Below are 14,415 nucleotides of genomic sequence, written 5' to 3' on the forward strand. Positions count from 1 at the left end.
TCCTAGGACCCCAGGAGCTACAAACAGTTTTGGATGTTTCACAGTCATCGGACACATTTTCATACATCTGTGGCATAGCTAGTTGTACACAAGTTGATCTACTGATCAACTTGTGTACAACCAGCCTTTCAGGTTTTTCCCAAATGATGAGTGCCACTGACTATAGTTGGCAACACTATAGCCAGTATTCTCCCCATTGTCAGAACACAATACTACAGCAGAAAAGATTCCTAAATCCACATTAAATGTGGATGGGCGAAATACGTTCATTTTTGACTCAACTCACTGATTGAACAAAAAATAAATGAATTATGAATGGGCCTGCCTTAGAATACAGTACAATGTTGGCTGCCTGTTTTATTGGACCTAAGGGGAATCTCTTGCCTCTTTATTTCAACAGCCCTGCATTCTATATTGAACAGGCTTGACTAAAATAAAGCACCAATTTCAAAAATAATATTCATCATCAGTCATCAAAATTCATATTTTATCACATCATTATTTGTTTTGTTTATTGATATCATTATCCTGTGAAAAGAATACAATATACCATATGTTTATCTTTTGGTTGCTGAATAAATCTGACTTTAGTAAATCAAGCGCTGGGATTCACATGACAATAAGGTGCCTCCATCAAAACGTCGACCAAGTAGAACACAAGAGATGAGTTACAGCTGGTTAAGAAAACATGAATTGTAAGCATGCTGGGGATTCAGAACTTACCAAGGAGCTTTGATGGAAAAACATCCTGCTCCAAACAGGTAAGGTCTTCACATAGGAGGGGAAAAGGCAAAACAAATTAGATAAAAGAACTCATTATTAACATTCATTGATTAAATCATGCGTTTATGTTCTGAGAATTATTTTTGCTAATGCCTTGCAAAATAAAAGCACAAACCCCATTCAATTCATTATGTGTCAAGCACATTGTAAAGGTTCTTATTTAGCCTTTAAAGCAAAATATGCCATTTGTTGTTAGTTCATCAGACAAAAACAAAACAAGGGCTGTTACCAGCAACCTTTGGTGTCCCACACAAAATATAAGAAAATACCATTCAAAAACATCCATTACAGTGTAATATAATTGTATGAATACTATAAATTAGTCCATGATATGCTTGGCTTCGTGGATATGGGAAGTATGTATTGCAGCAGATTGGAAGTATGCATCTGCCAAGAGTTTACTGGTTGCTACATCAAAGTGGCTCCTTGTGGCTCCCAATCCAGTGTTTTGGGGAACACTGCTGGTAATAACACCTAGCAGAATGAACAATTATGCCAGTGGTTGCTAACAACCAACAGATGTGCCATGTCAACAAGCAAATATCACAGTCATGCATGCAAATCACTGTATTGTATATATGTATTGTAAAACATAGTTCATGTGGCTTTTATTTATTCATTTAGTTTTTACATGCACCACAGAATGATTAATGCCAAGTAGGTGGTCAAATAATTTTGTAGCAGATTTTTAACATATAATGTGAGCAATAGAATCACTTTTAGTATTTCAAGAAAGAGGTCTTCAATGTGATGTGGTACAATCTATTTTAAACATTTAAAAAAAAAGTGTTCTTGCAGAAGAGCTATTACAAAGCAAATTCCTCTGTGCAAGCATTTGCAAACGAATATAAAGATTCTGCCTAAAAGAAAGCAAAACTTAAAGAAAGTAGATTTGAACCCTAAATGAAATGACATACAGTTGGCTAAAATACTATATATATATATATATATATATATATATATATATATATATATATATATATATATATATATTTTTTATTTTTATTTTTTATTATTTTTTTTTTTACTTTTGTATAAAATACGTGTTTTCACTTTTTTTTAATAAACTATGTGTTTTGAAATTTTTCTTTTTTGTGCGACTCCCAGTGTTGCTGATCTGATTCAGCGTTATTGCAGCCACTTCCTGTCTATATACATCCAATGCAAGACATTTCAGCAGGGTGGGGTTCTTAATGGTGGGAAAAATAGACCCTAACTGTGTATTATGTGATAAAACAGCAACTTGTAGTCTCTAGATTCATGTATGACAGGGTCTTAAAGCAGGAGCACAATAAGGCTTCATATACACTACAGCTCCTAAACTTGATTTTAGTATCTTTTTTTTTTTTTTGCAAAAGCTCTTAAAATGAACTGCATAAAAGCTTATGTGGCAATGTACACGTAGGCTTTTAGCAGAGTTTAGTAGCTATTGCAGATAGGGGAGCTTCAACCTCCCTCTTCTGAACACGGAAGAATCACGTTCAGGATAGCAACATATTGACCGCCAGCCACAAAACGCGGCAAAATTGTCCCACATCTGGCAGCCAAAGTAGGTTATAGGTACAAGTTATAAATTCATTACCAGTATTATTTAAGGGCTCATTTACACTTTTACACACAGAGATAAACATTTTTCAACAATAGAAAAACACTGACTGCTCTCCACACAGGAACACAAAAAAAACAATTGTTTTCTGTGTGCTCTGTTCATACTAGAACACAGTGGGCAGTTGCAGAAAATTGATGTGTAGAAAACGGCAACATTTCAGTTTTACTGCAACACTCTGTCACACCCTGCATTTTAATGCACCACAGCTTGGCCGCAGTGCATACTAATTAATGAAATTTCACTTTGAGACATTTCAATAAACGTAAAAAAAGGGGGGGAATGGTGAGTTGAGTTGGAAAAAATAACATGACATTGTAAAAATGTAGACTGGCAATAAATAAAGTGGCCATGTGTGCTTTTTCTCACCAAATGACAATTAAAGTGTAAGGCCGCGTACACACGGGCGGACTGTTGGCTCAACTTTGTCCGCTGAACAGTGTTTCAGTGGACAGTCCGCTCGTGTGTGGGGCTTCAGCGGACAGTTTCAGCGGACAGTTTGACGAACAAAGTTTTTCGGAAATTCCGAAAAACTGTCCGCTGAAACTTGGTTTGAGCGAACAGTCCGCCCGTGTGTAGGCTACTTTCGAAATGAGCAAACTGTTCCCGCTCGGAGGGAAGTCTGCTCATTTCGAGCGCGTGTGCAGGTAGGCGGGGCCCGCGACGGAGATGTCGCGGGCTCCGCCGCCTGGAATGGACTTAAAGGGGAACCCCAACGCCGAAAAAAATCGGCGTGGGGTCCCCCCAAAATATAAAGATAAAATATTTTATCTCGTGTGTTGTGTTTTTTTTTGGGTACTTTTATTTTACAGGTGAATGGGTAGGGGTACATTGTACCCCATACTCATTCACATAGGGTGGGGGGCCGGTATCCGGGGGCCCCCTTATTAAAGGGGGCTCCCGGATTCCGATAAGCCCCCCGCCCGCAGACCCCGACAACCAACGGCCAGGGTTGTCGGGAAGAGGCCCTTGTCCTCATCAACATGGGGACAAGGTGCTTTGGGGTAGGGGGGCCGCGCGGCCCCCCTTCCCCAAGGCACCCCCATGTTGAGGGCACGCGGCCTAGTACGGCTCAGGAGGGGGGGGCGCGCTCGCTCGCCCCCCTTTCCTGGCCGGCCGGGTAGCGTGCTCGGACAAGGGTCTGTTGTGGACTTTGGGGGGACCCCCACGCCGATTTTTTTCGGCGTTGGGGTTCCCCTTTAAGTCCATTCCAGGCGGCGGAGCCCGCGACGTCTCCGTCGCAGGCCCCACCTACCTTGACACGCGCTCGAAATGAGCGGACTGTTGCCTCGTGTGTGGGCGAGTCCGCTCATTTCAAAAGTTGCGCGGACTTAGTACGACGAACAAAGTTTGCCGTATTTGTCCGCTCAAAAAGTGCCGTGTGTGGGCGTGTTCGTTCATTCAAAAGTTTGAGCGGACTGTTTGACGAACTTAGTTTCGGCAGACAGTCCCCGCGTGTGTACGCCGCCTAAGTAAACCCAACTAAAAGGTAATTTAACAAACCAAAAGGAAGCAAAAAAAAAGGTTCACCATATGCTAGCTATATCTCTTGCAATTTGACTAAACAATCTTCTTTAGAAGATGATATAATTCATTAGCCTTCCAGACTAGATATAAATTGAATGTTTAGCCAGGGTTCTAGAACACAGTCCTAGTAGACCTTGAGAAGATTAACCAAACAATGCACATTGAGTTTGCAAGGTTTGTGACCAGCAGGAACCAGCCAAGATTCAAACCATTAATGGGAATGTACCAAGTTGATTGAAAAAAAAAAAAAAAAAAACTTGGCTACAACCAGCCTGACAGATTTTCTTCTGATTATCGCAAGTAGCTGCTATAGCCACTTGCGATAATCACCGTCTTATTAAAGGGGGCCCCGGATTCTGATAAGCCCCCCGCCCGCAGACCCCATCAACCAACGGCCAGGGTTGTCGGGAAGAGGCCCCTGTCCTCATCAACATGGGGACAAGGTGCTTTGGGGTGGGGGGGCCGCGTGGCCCTTCCTTCCCCAAGGCACCCCCCCATGTTAAGGGCACGCGGCCTGGTACGGCTCAGGAGGGGGGGGGGCGCTCGTTATTCCCCACCCCCTTTCCTGGCCGGCCGGGTAGCGTGCTCAGATAAGGGTCTGATATGTACCTAGGGGGACCACCAATGCCGATTTTTCGGCGTAGGGATTCCCCTTTAAGTCAATACCAGGTGACAGGGCCAGTGACGCCTCCTTCGCTTGACCCGGCTACCTGGAGCCGCACTCAAAATGAGCGGACTTTCCTCCGTGTGTGTGGGTGAGTCCGTTCATTTCAAAAGTATGGCGGACTTAGTACGTTGTACTTAGTCCGCCGCAAAAGTGCCGTGTGTGGGCAGGTAGCTCCTTCGGAAAGTCCGCCAAACTAAGTCCACCGGATAGTCTGCTACGTGTGTACGCGGCATTAGGCTCTATGCACACTGGGCTTAAAAAAAAGTTTCTGTTTTCTTGGCAGTAAAAAACGCTCAAATAGAGCATTTTTTGTACAAAGTCTAGATGAGTTTAGGAGAGTTTGACATTTTTTTCTGCCAGTGAGCTCCAATCAGAAACATGAACCAGAATTTTTTTTTTTCCTGCCTCTAAACGTTGAGCTCAAAATATGCCTGTAATTGTCCTAATGTGCATAAAATAGAAACATAGGATAACATTGAGCTGCTTCTACAGGCAAAACACAAAACTCTTGTGTAAGCAGCGTTTTTTAAAGCCAGTGTGCACGGAGTATAAATCTCCTCTTTCTACAAAAAACAAAGCAAACCTGACCTGACAGAGGTTCTAATCCCTTCTCCCAAAAGTTAACAAAAACTTTGAGCTGGAGTTAGCCTTTAAGGACAGTTTAACTTTAAGACAGTAGGAAAAAACAAATAACAATCTATACTTTCAAATTCGAATCTGCCTGTCAGCTAAAACTATATTGATATGAACAATACCATTGACTGCAAAGATTGTACTAACAGTTCTTAGTGATTTATTTTTTTTATTTCACTTTTTTTTTAGTTTAGCTTTAAGAAAAAGTAGACAGTCCACTTTATGTAAACCATTCTATCACTAATGTCAAGTTACAAAGGCTTCTAGACATCTGTGAATAAAATATTACTATTTATAGCTCAAAAACCCTTTGGGAACGCAGAATACAAATGGCATCAAAAGTTTGACAAACGTCTGTTCTGTGCCCTGGCAAAATGGCTGCACTAAAATGACAAGGCTGTCCTTTCTTGAAATGACAGCTCCAGATGGCCCTGACTTATGACAATCGACACCCAATGTCATGATGAATGAGATCTAAATAAAATGTAGGACTGAATATACAATGATATGCTACAGTGGGCTACAAAAAAGTACTACAATTTGTTTTTAAATCTATTTTATATTTTGTTTCATATCTGTAAGCGGTTTTTCTTTTCCTTTTTATTTGGCAGTTGCACAAAATGGTGCCATGGAGTGGATTTTTACTAATGATGTGTGCAGTGAACGTGGATACATATGAAAACCACATACAACCAAAAGAAAAATGTATAATTCGCAAACGTAAATACTACTATTAAAAAGATTTGTATCACACTAACCAAAGGCAATGTCACTTTGGATTTCAAGCCTTTAGCCGGCCATACATGGATCTAAATTTGGCCAGGGACCAGCAGAATTTTGATCCATGTATGGGCACCCTGGTTGTACACTAGTTGATCTATCAACTGACTTGTGTACAGCCAGCTTGTTGGGTTTTTCCGGATTGATTAGTCCCGCTGGCCATAGCCAGAACCACTAATCATTGTGTTCTGTGGGCAAGAAAAGCTCCCCTACACACTGACTGTGTTGATGGAGGAACTGAGCAGATTTCTTTCCATTCACCCGTGGTGGAAGAAAAGAAAATTCCACAATCTATGGCCTGCCTTGCTCAAAAATGATTGATAAGCCATGGTAGTTCACCTTCATTGTGTTGACACACACATATCTTTAATATGCATTCTCCAAGAACAGAATTTTGGACAAACGTGAAGGGTTTGGGGAGAATTGGCCAAATTTACAAAACAGATATGTCATACGGCTGTATCACAGGATATTGTATACAAACTACTAGACATGATACACATAAACTAAATTTTTTAACCTGTTACACCCTTATTGCTTAGGTATATTGTAAAATGCAACTTTATCCTCCACAAGACAAATACAGTTAATAAAGTAAAACTGATTCGATCCGCTATTTATTTAATTGCCAGCTATTGAAACAAATGCCAACGAATAATCAAAGCTGTCCTTTAGATAAGTGTTTCTCAACTCCAGTCTGTGCAGAATAACGAAAAGCCTGAAAACATGACCTGTTGGGGCGCCTTGAGGACTGGAGTTGGGAAACACTGCTCTAGATAACTTGTTCTCAAAATCCTGGACCTCTTCCATTTGGGCTCATTCCTACTATCTGTGGCAGCCCTGCATTTATTCTGAACTGGACTGCTGAAGCACAGAGAAAACAATTGTTTTATATGGGCCTTATTCACACAGCAATGCTAGTGTGATGTTTGGTGCAGTGCAGAAAATGTAGCATGTCTGCATTTTTAGGCCCCATTCACACCTGAGCATTTTGTAGCTTGAAGCCTGAAGCCACAAAATGCTGGAGGGGAAAAAAAAATCTATTATTCTCAATGGAGACAGTTCATATCTCCATTCCAAGTCACCTGAAGCCGAACGCCTGAAGCTCAAACAAGTTCTGGACCCATTTTTGTCACTCGAATCGGGCAGATTTGGGCGTTTTTCTTCTTTTTACATTGGTGACCTTTTGCCCTGCACAAAATGCGGTAAAAATGCCACAAAAAACGCTGCAAAATTGCGGTAAAATCTCTTGATTTTCTGCCTGAAAACACTATGCTTAAGTGTGAATGGGGCTTTAAGGCAGCACACTGAATGGCACCGCATGTAACCACACTGCTGTGTGAACACAGGAATGAAGCATGACCATAGATGTATTTAGCTATGTGTTTATAAATAAAACAGAACAATATTTTGTTATAGATAAAACATAATTCCATAGAAGAATCATATATGAGGAAACTAGTAGCAATTGGCCTACTGACCTTCAGAACCCCATTGATCTGTGGTGAAGGCTGAATGTCACTTTATTAGATACACCTGTTCAATTGTTTGGTAACACAAATGTGTAATCAGCCAATCACATGGCAGCAACTTAATGCATTCAGGTATCCAGACGTGGTAAAGATGACCTGCTGAAGTTCAAACCAACCATCAGAATGGGGAAGAAAGGGGATTCAAGGGACTTTGACCGTGGCATGGTTGTTGGTGCCAGACGGGCTGGTCTGAGTATTTCAAAAACTGCTAGAAAAACTGGGGTTTTCACTTTCAACCATCTTTAGGGTTTACAGAGAATGGTCTGAAAAAAAGAAAATATCCAGTGAGCGGCAATTGTGTGGACGGAGATGCCTTGTTGATGTCAGAGAAGAATGAGCAGACTGGTTTGAGATGATAGAAAGGCAACAGTAACTCAAACAGCTATTCATTTACAACCAAGGTATGCAGGATACCATCCTTGAATGTGCAACACATCAAACCTTGAAACAGATGGGTTACAGCAGCAGAAGACAACACTGGGTGCCACTACAGTCAGCTAACAGGAAACTGAGGCTACAATTCTCACAGGCTCACCTACATTGGACAACAGAAGATTGGAAAAATGTTGCCTGGTCTGATGAGTCTGGATTTCACCTGCAACATTCAGATGGTAGGGTCAGAATTTGGCATTAACAACATGAAAGCATGGATCCATCCTGCTTTGTATCAGCGGTTCAGGCTGGTGGTGGTGGTGTAATGGCATGGGGGATATTTTCTTGGGACACTTTGGGCCCCCTAGTACCAATTGAGCATTGTTTAAATGCCATGGCCTACTTGAGTATTGTTGCTGACCATATCCATCGATTTATGCATACAGTATACCCATCTTCTGATGGCTGCTTCCAGCTGGATAATGCACCATGTCACAAAGCTCAGATCATCTTAAACTGGTTTCTTGAACATGACAATAAGTACCACAATGGCTTCCACAGTCACCAGATCTCCATCTAATAGAGAACCTTTGGGATGTGGTGGAAGGGGAGGTTTGCATCATGGATGTGCAGCAACTGTGTGATGCTTTCAGGTCAATATGGACCAAAATCTCGGAGGAATTAAGGTAGTTCTGAAGGCTAAAGTGGATCCAAACCAGTACTAGCAAGGTGTACCTAATAAAGTGGCCAATGAGTGTAAATGACATGAATGAACGTAGTTCTGTATTTATTAATACACCATGAAGTGTATTTTTATAGTTGAAAATGTTTTTATTATGTCAACATTCAAAACATTTATTCAAGACGCAACAGTAATGAAGTAAAAAGCAAGTCAGCTCAATGGCCGTCGCCCATAGCATGACATATGCAAACCAAAAATACTGAAGTATATTTTTAAAGTGTAAGCAGTGCAAGTATATAAATTTGACATAGTATCGCCTTCTTAGATTCCCCTGTACAGCAGAGCTAAGGTTGGAAGAGGGAGAAGCAACACAAGGAGCCAGTGACACTGAGATGAGCGTACCAATCTGCTGCTTCTCCTTCACTGTCCAGCCAAAAAAGAAGCAAGAGCTGTAATGCCGCGTACACACGACCAGACCTTCCAGCAGACTAGGTCCGACGGGATCAGTCAGTCCTAGAAATAGAACATGTTTCAAATCTGTTGGATGGACTCAATTCCTATTGGGAAAACTGTTCGTCTGTGTGCTGGTCCGATGGACCAAATATGACGCAAGGGGAGCTATTGGCTACCGGCTATTTAACTTCCTTTTTTAGTCCCGTCTTATGTCATCACATTCAAGACGAACTGACTTTCGAACTGACTTAGTCCGTTTGTGTGTGGCCAATTCCGTTAGTTCGGAAGTCTGTCAGAACTCCACTGAAAAGTCAGTCAGGAAGACATTCGGACCTAGTCTGCCAGAAACTGCAGCAGAGGGAACATGGGTATCCCGCACTGCCAGAGTGGGCAATGCTGTGAGGCAGAGCTATATGAATTTCAAGTAGATTCAAGTGGATGGCGGGTACAGTTTCCATATATGCATTTGATTTCTATTTACTCTACTTCCGCCTCTCCTCTTCCTTTCTCTGTCGGGGTCCTCCAAGGTTCTGTTCTTGAACCTCTCCTATTTTCAATCTACACCTCCTCCCTGGGTCAGCTGAGAGCCTGCCATGGCTTCCAATACCACCTCTATGCTGACAACACCCAAATCTATTTCTCTACCCCTCAGCTCACTCCCCCTGTCTCCTTGCGTATCACTAATTTACTATCAGATATATCAGTCTGGGTGTCACACCAGTTCCTCAAACTCAATCTATCCAAAACCGAACTTATAATTTTTCCTCCCCCATATGCCTCTTCCCCTTCCCCTGATATTTCTGTCAAAATCGATGGCACAACAATAAGCCCATCCCCACATGCCAAGGTTCTAGGTGTAGTCCTGGACTCTCCTTTAAGCACCACGTCTAATCACTGTTTGATTGGAAATCTTGCCGCCTCAACCTCTGCAATATCTCCAAAATATGCCCCTTTCCAACTAATGACATAACAAACCTCTTAATTAACTCGCTGGTCATCTCTCGCCTCGACTACTGCAACTCCCTTCTCATTGGCTAACCTCTACATAGTCTATCACCTCTTCAACCCATCATAATTGCTGCTGCCAGGCTCATCCACCTTACCAATCGCTCTGTGACTGCTATCCCTCTCTGTCAATCCCTCCACTGGATTCTGCTCACCCAATGAATTAAATTCAAAATACTAATAACTACTTACAAAGCCACCCACAACTCTGCCCTCGGCTATATCACTAGCCTAGTCTCTAAATACCAATCTATTTGTTCTCTTCGTTCCTCTCAAGACCTCCTGCTCTCTAGCTCTCTCGCCACCGCCTCCCGTGCTCGCCTGCAGGACTTTTCCAAAGCCTCTCCAATCCTATGGAATGCCTTACCCCAAGCTGTCCACTTATCTCTTACTTTATTAGCTTTTAGACGATCCCTGAAAACCCTTCTCTTCAAAAAAGCCAACCAAAAAAACAAGCACCCCTTTAGAATGTGAATACATAACAAGCCTGTAAAAATTATAATGTTTTCCATGTTTCTGGTGTTGGCATTAACATGCATATACATTGTAAACTCAGCTAACTAATTAAATAATAGTTGATTGAAAGAGAAAAAAGTACTTTTATTAACCCCTGCCAAACAAGGACAACTGTACAAGAGTAAAAATGCAGTATTCTAAAGTGAGGAGAATACTTCACCGAATGACAGATTGTCATTACAAGTTAATAAGGGTCATGACAGGATTTTGTCTTCTTTCTTTCAGAAGAAACCTAGCACTTAACATCCACTTACATGCACAAAGAGAAAGCCTCCCCTTTTATACCATTTTAATCTGTTGCAAATCGTCTCTGCATGGAGAGAGAATGAGCCATAAAAGAGATGGAGAGGGGGAAAAAAGCAGATCCAAGATGCAGTTAGTGATTACAGCTAGGCTCCAAGACTAAATTGCCGCTATACAGCTTAAAGAAGAAAAGGAAAAATACACACACACAAAAAAAGCTTCCAAAAGATCCGAGACCACTTGAAAGTCCTGTTTTACTTTCCTGATCACAGCTTTGTTTTATGTTAATGCAACTCTAATGAGCAAAGCTTTACTCCTCTGTTGTATTTTCATAGTCAGGTCCCAATACATCATGAACAAGCCTACTCTAACCTATTCTGAAGATTTTCATTTTCCTTAGTGTCATCTCCCATTCTGTATTTTTAATAAGCATTATGAGTAACACAAATATTTCACTCTGCATCAAAAAATATGCGCACAGTTTAGTTTTTATTAATGTAGGATGTGTACAACATACAGTATATAGGAAGTGTAAACAGTGAGTGGGATATGCAGTCCTGACACATGAATCTATTTTAAGTATGGCTGTGTCACTGTGCTAAGGTGGAGGGGTTGCTTCATGGCTTTTATACCTGAATTTGGTGTGAGACAATCTTAGAAGCCAAGGCATTTTTTAACCACTTGCATAATGGGCACTTATACCCCCTTCCTGTCAAGGCCAATTTTCAGTTTTCAGGTTTTGAATGACAATTACTCAGTCATGCTACACTGTAACTATATGACATTTTTCTTTTGATGGTATTTAATCACCAGTTTTTTTTCCTTATTTATTTTTTTGCACTATAACTAAAAAAGACCAAACATTTTGTAAACAAAAAATGCATTTTATTAAATTTTGGAAAATAGTAATTTTCTTTCAAAAATGTTGGCCAAAAGTTACACTGCTACATATCATTAGTAAAATAACCCAAATCAATGTATATTATTTGGTCTTTGTGAAGGTTGTAGAGTCTACAAGCTATGATGCCAATCATTGAACATTGATCACACTCGAAAGCCTCATTTCTTGAGACGCTAACAAGCCAAGACAATACAAATACCCCCCAAAATACCCCTTTTTGGAAAGCAGACATTCCAAAGTATTTAGAAAGAGGCATGGTGAGATTTTTAAAGTTGTAATTGTTTCCCACAATTCTTTGCAAAATTACGATTTTTTTTGGACAATCCCAGAGGTAGAGATAGTAAGCGCGGCACATATTCCAGAGGGTAGTATTGGGGGCATTAGTGGTAGGTTGACTAAAGCACCTCAACCCAAGGTAAGTATAGTAACAAGTCCTATTTGCAATCCTAGAGCACCCAATAAGGAGATAGTATGCGACCGATCTAAACTACATGGCATGTTCACCAATGCCATGAATCTGGCGGACAAGATGGGGAAACTAGAGCTACTGTTGTACAAAGAGGATTCAGATTTTGTAGGAATTGCAGAGACTTGGTTCGACCGCTCTCATGATTGGCTGGCAACCATTCAAGGGTATTTCCTATATGGCTGTGATAGAGAGGGTAAAAAAGAGGGAGGGGAATGCCTGTATATCAAAAATGATGTACAAGTGAATGTGAGAGATGATATCACTAAGGGAGCAAGAGAGGAGGTAGAATCCTTATGTGTAGAGCTACAAAGGGAAGAAACAAAGGGGAAAGTAATACTGGGAGTATGCTATAGGCCCCCTAACAAGGAGGAAAAGGAGAAGGAGGACCTCTTATCACAATGATGATTAGTGGCAAGAATGGGAAGTGTCATTATAATGGGGGATTTTAATTATCCAGACAGACTGGGTGGAAGGAACTGCCCATTCATATAAGGCTCACCAGTTCCTAAATGTCTTACAGGACAATGTCATAGGTCAGATGTTAAATGCACCAACTAGAAACAAAGCATTACTAGAGCTTCTGATTACCAACAATACAGACCTGATCAAGGATGTGAAAATAAGCGTCAATTTAGGAAACAGCGATCACAGATCAATTAGTTTTAGTATAAATCATACAAATAGGAAAAAAATAAGGGGAATACAAAGACAACTTCCCTAAACTATGATTCTTGCTAGAAGATAATAATTGGGATAAAATCTTAGGAACAAAGAACACGGAGGTAAAATGGGTATGCTTTAACGCATATTAAATAAGGGCATTATCCATTGCATCCCAATGGGAAATACATTTAAAAGAGCTAATAATAGTCCTGGGTGGCTTAACTCCAACGTAAAAATGCAAATAAAAGCAAAGGAAAAGGCCTTCAAGAAATAAGTGGGTGAGGGATCATATTCAGCATTCCAACTGTACAAATAATGCAACAAGAAATGTAAGGGTGCAATCAGGGCAACTAAGATAGAACACAAAAAACACATAATGGAGGAGAGTAAAAAAAAATAAAAAAAAAATAAATTCTTTAAGTAGATAAATAGTAAGAGGTCAGATCATATTTGTCCCATAAAGAATGATGGCCGCTCAGCTGCCAGCTCCCATCTCTCTCCACAGTTATCCAGCTGTTGTTGATCCTGCTCATCAGTCCTGCTTACTTAAGCTATCCAGTTCAGAGGAGCTGTGCCTTCTCCTTGGTCACATCACAAGGAACGACTGCGTTCCTGTTTAAAGACTGGCTTTGCTGACATCCCTTCAGGCTACATATCCTGCTTGCTGTTCCACTACGTTGATCCCTGGCTCCTGGCTTGGCTGACGATCTGTTAGGGTTACTGAACGTTGGCTATGTTTTGACGTTTGTTCTTTTTACTTTTATTATTAAACACGTGTGATTTAACTGTACCTCTGTCTCGGTCTGATTTCATGGTTTCCGACATCTAGGGAATCTGGTTACTAAGGATGGAGAGATGGTGAAGTTATTGAATTTATTGTTCACCTCAGTCTTCATGAGGGAATCGGGGGGCTTCAGTAACCAAAACTGCAATGTTTATCCTCATGAAATGTCACAGGAAGCACCCTCATGGCTAACAGAGGAGGGAATTAGAATTAGACTTGAAAAACTTAACCTTAATAAGTCACCAGGACCAGATGGCTTTCACCCAAGGGTCCTTAAGGAACTCGGTCAAGTAATTGCCAGACCATTGTTCCTAATTTTTACAAACAGTCTACTGGCTAGAATGGTACCAGCTGATTGGAGAAAAGCCAATGTAGAACCAATGTTTAAAAAAGGGCCACATTACATTCCTGGGAGTTAAAGACCAGTTAGCCTAACATGAATTGTATGCAAGCTCTTGGAGGGGACTGTAGGTAATTGATGAGCACAGATAAGCACTCACTGATGGCACTGATGAGCACTATAGTGGCACTGCAGGGCAATGATGCGCATTGTAGTGGAGTCATACGGTACTGATGAGCACTGTAGTGGCAACATAGGGCACTAATGAGCACTGCAGTGGCACCATAGGGCACTAATGAGCACTGTAGTGGCACTGATGAGCACTGTAGTGGCACCATAGGGCACTGATGAGCACTGTAGTGGCAATGATGGGCACTGTAGTGGAACTGATGACACTGTAGAGCACTGATGAGTGCTGTAGTGGCACTGTAGTGGTACTGCATGGCACTGATGAGCACA

General features: G+C 41.2%; 1 protein-coding gene across 5 annotated transcripts in view; it reads right to left on the reverse strand.

The window, feature by feature from the left end:
* The window catches only part of BCAS3 (BCAS3 microtubule associated cell migration factor), a 1,583,483-nt gene that overhangs the window by 838,691 nt on the left and 730,377 nt on the right, over positions 1–14,415 (reverse strand). For 3 of the 5 annotated variants that reach the window (XM_077482133.1, XM_077482136.1, XM_077482134.1), the window contains exon 18: positions 724–768. The exons of the other annotated variants lie outside the window; for them this stretch is intronic. In XM_077482133.1, the coding sequence (XP_077338259.1) occupies positions 724–768 (45 nt within the window). The remainder of the gene's footprint in view (positions 1–723; positions 769–14,415) is intronic. 5 annotated transcript variants of the gene reach the window in all.

Source organism: Lithobates pipiens, unplaced genomic scaffold (assembly GCF_037356315.1).
Source record: "Lithobates pipiens isolate NorthernLeopardFrog02 unplaced genomic scaffold, aLitPip1_a1.2 Scaffold_16, whole genome shotgun sequence".
NCBI classification, from domain to species: Eukaryota; Metazoa; Chordata; class Amphibia; order Anura; family Ranidae; genus Lithobates; species Lithobates pipiens.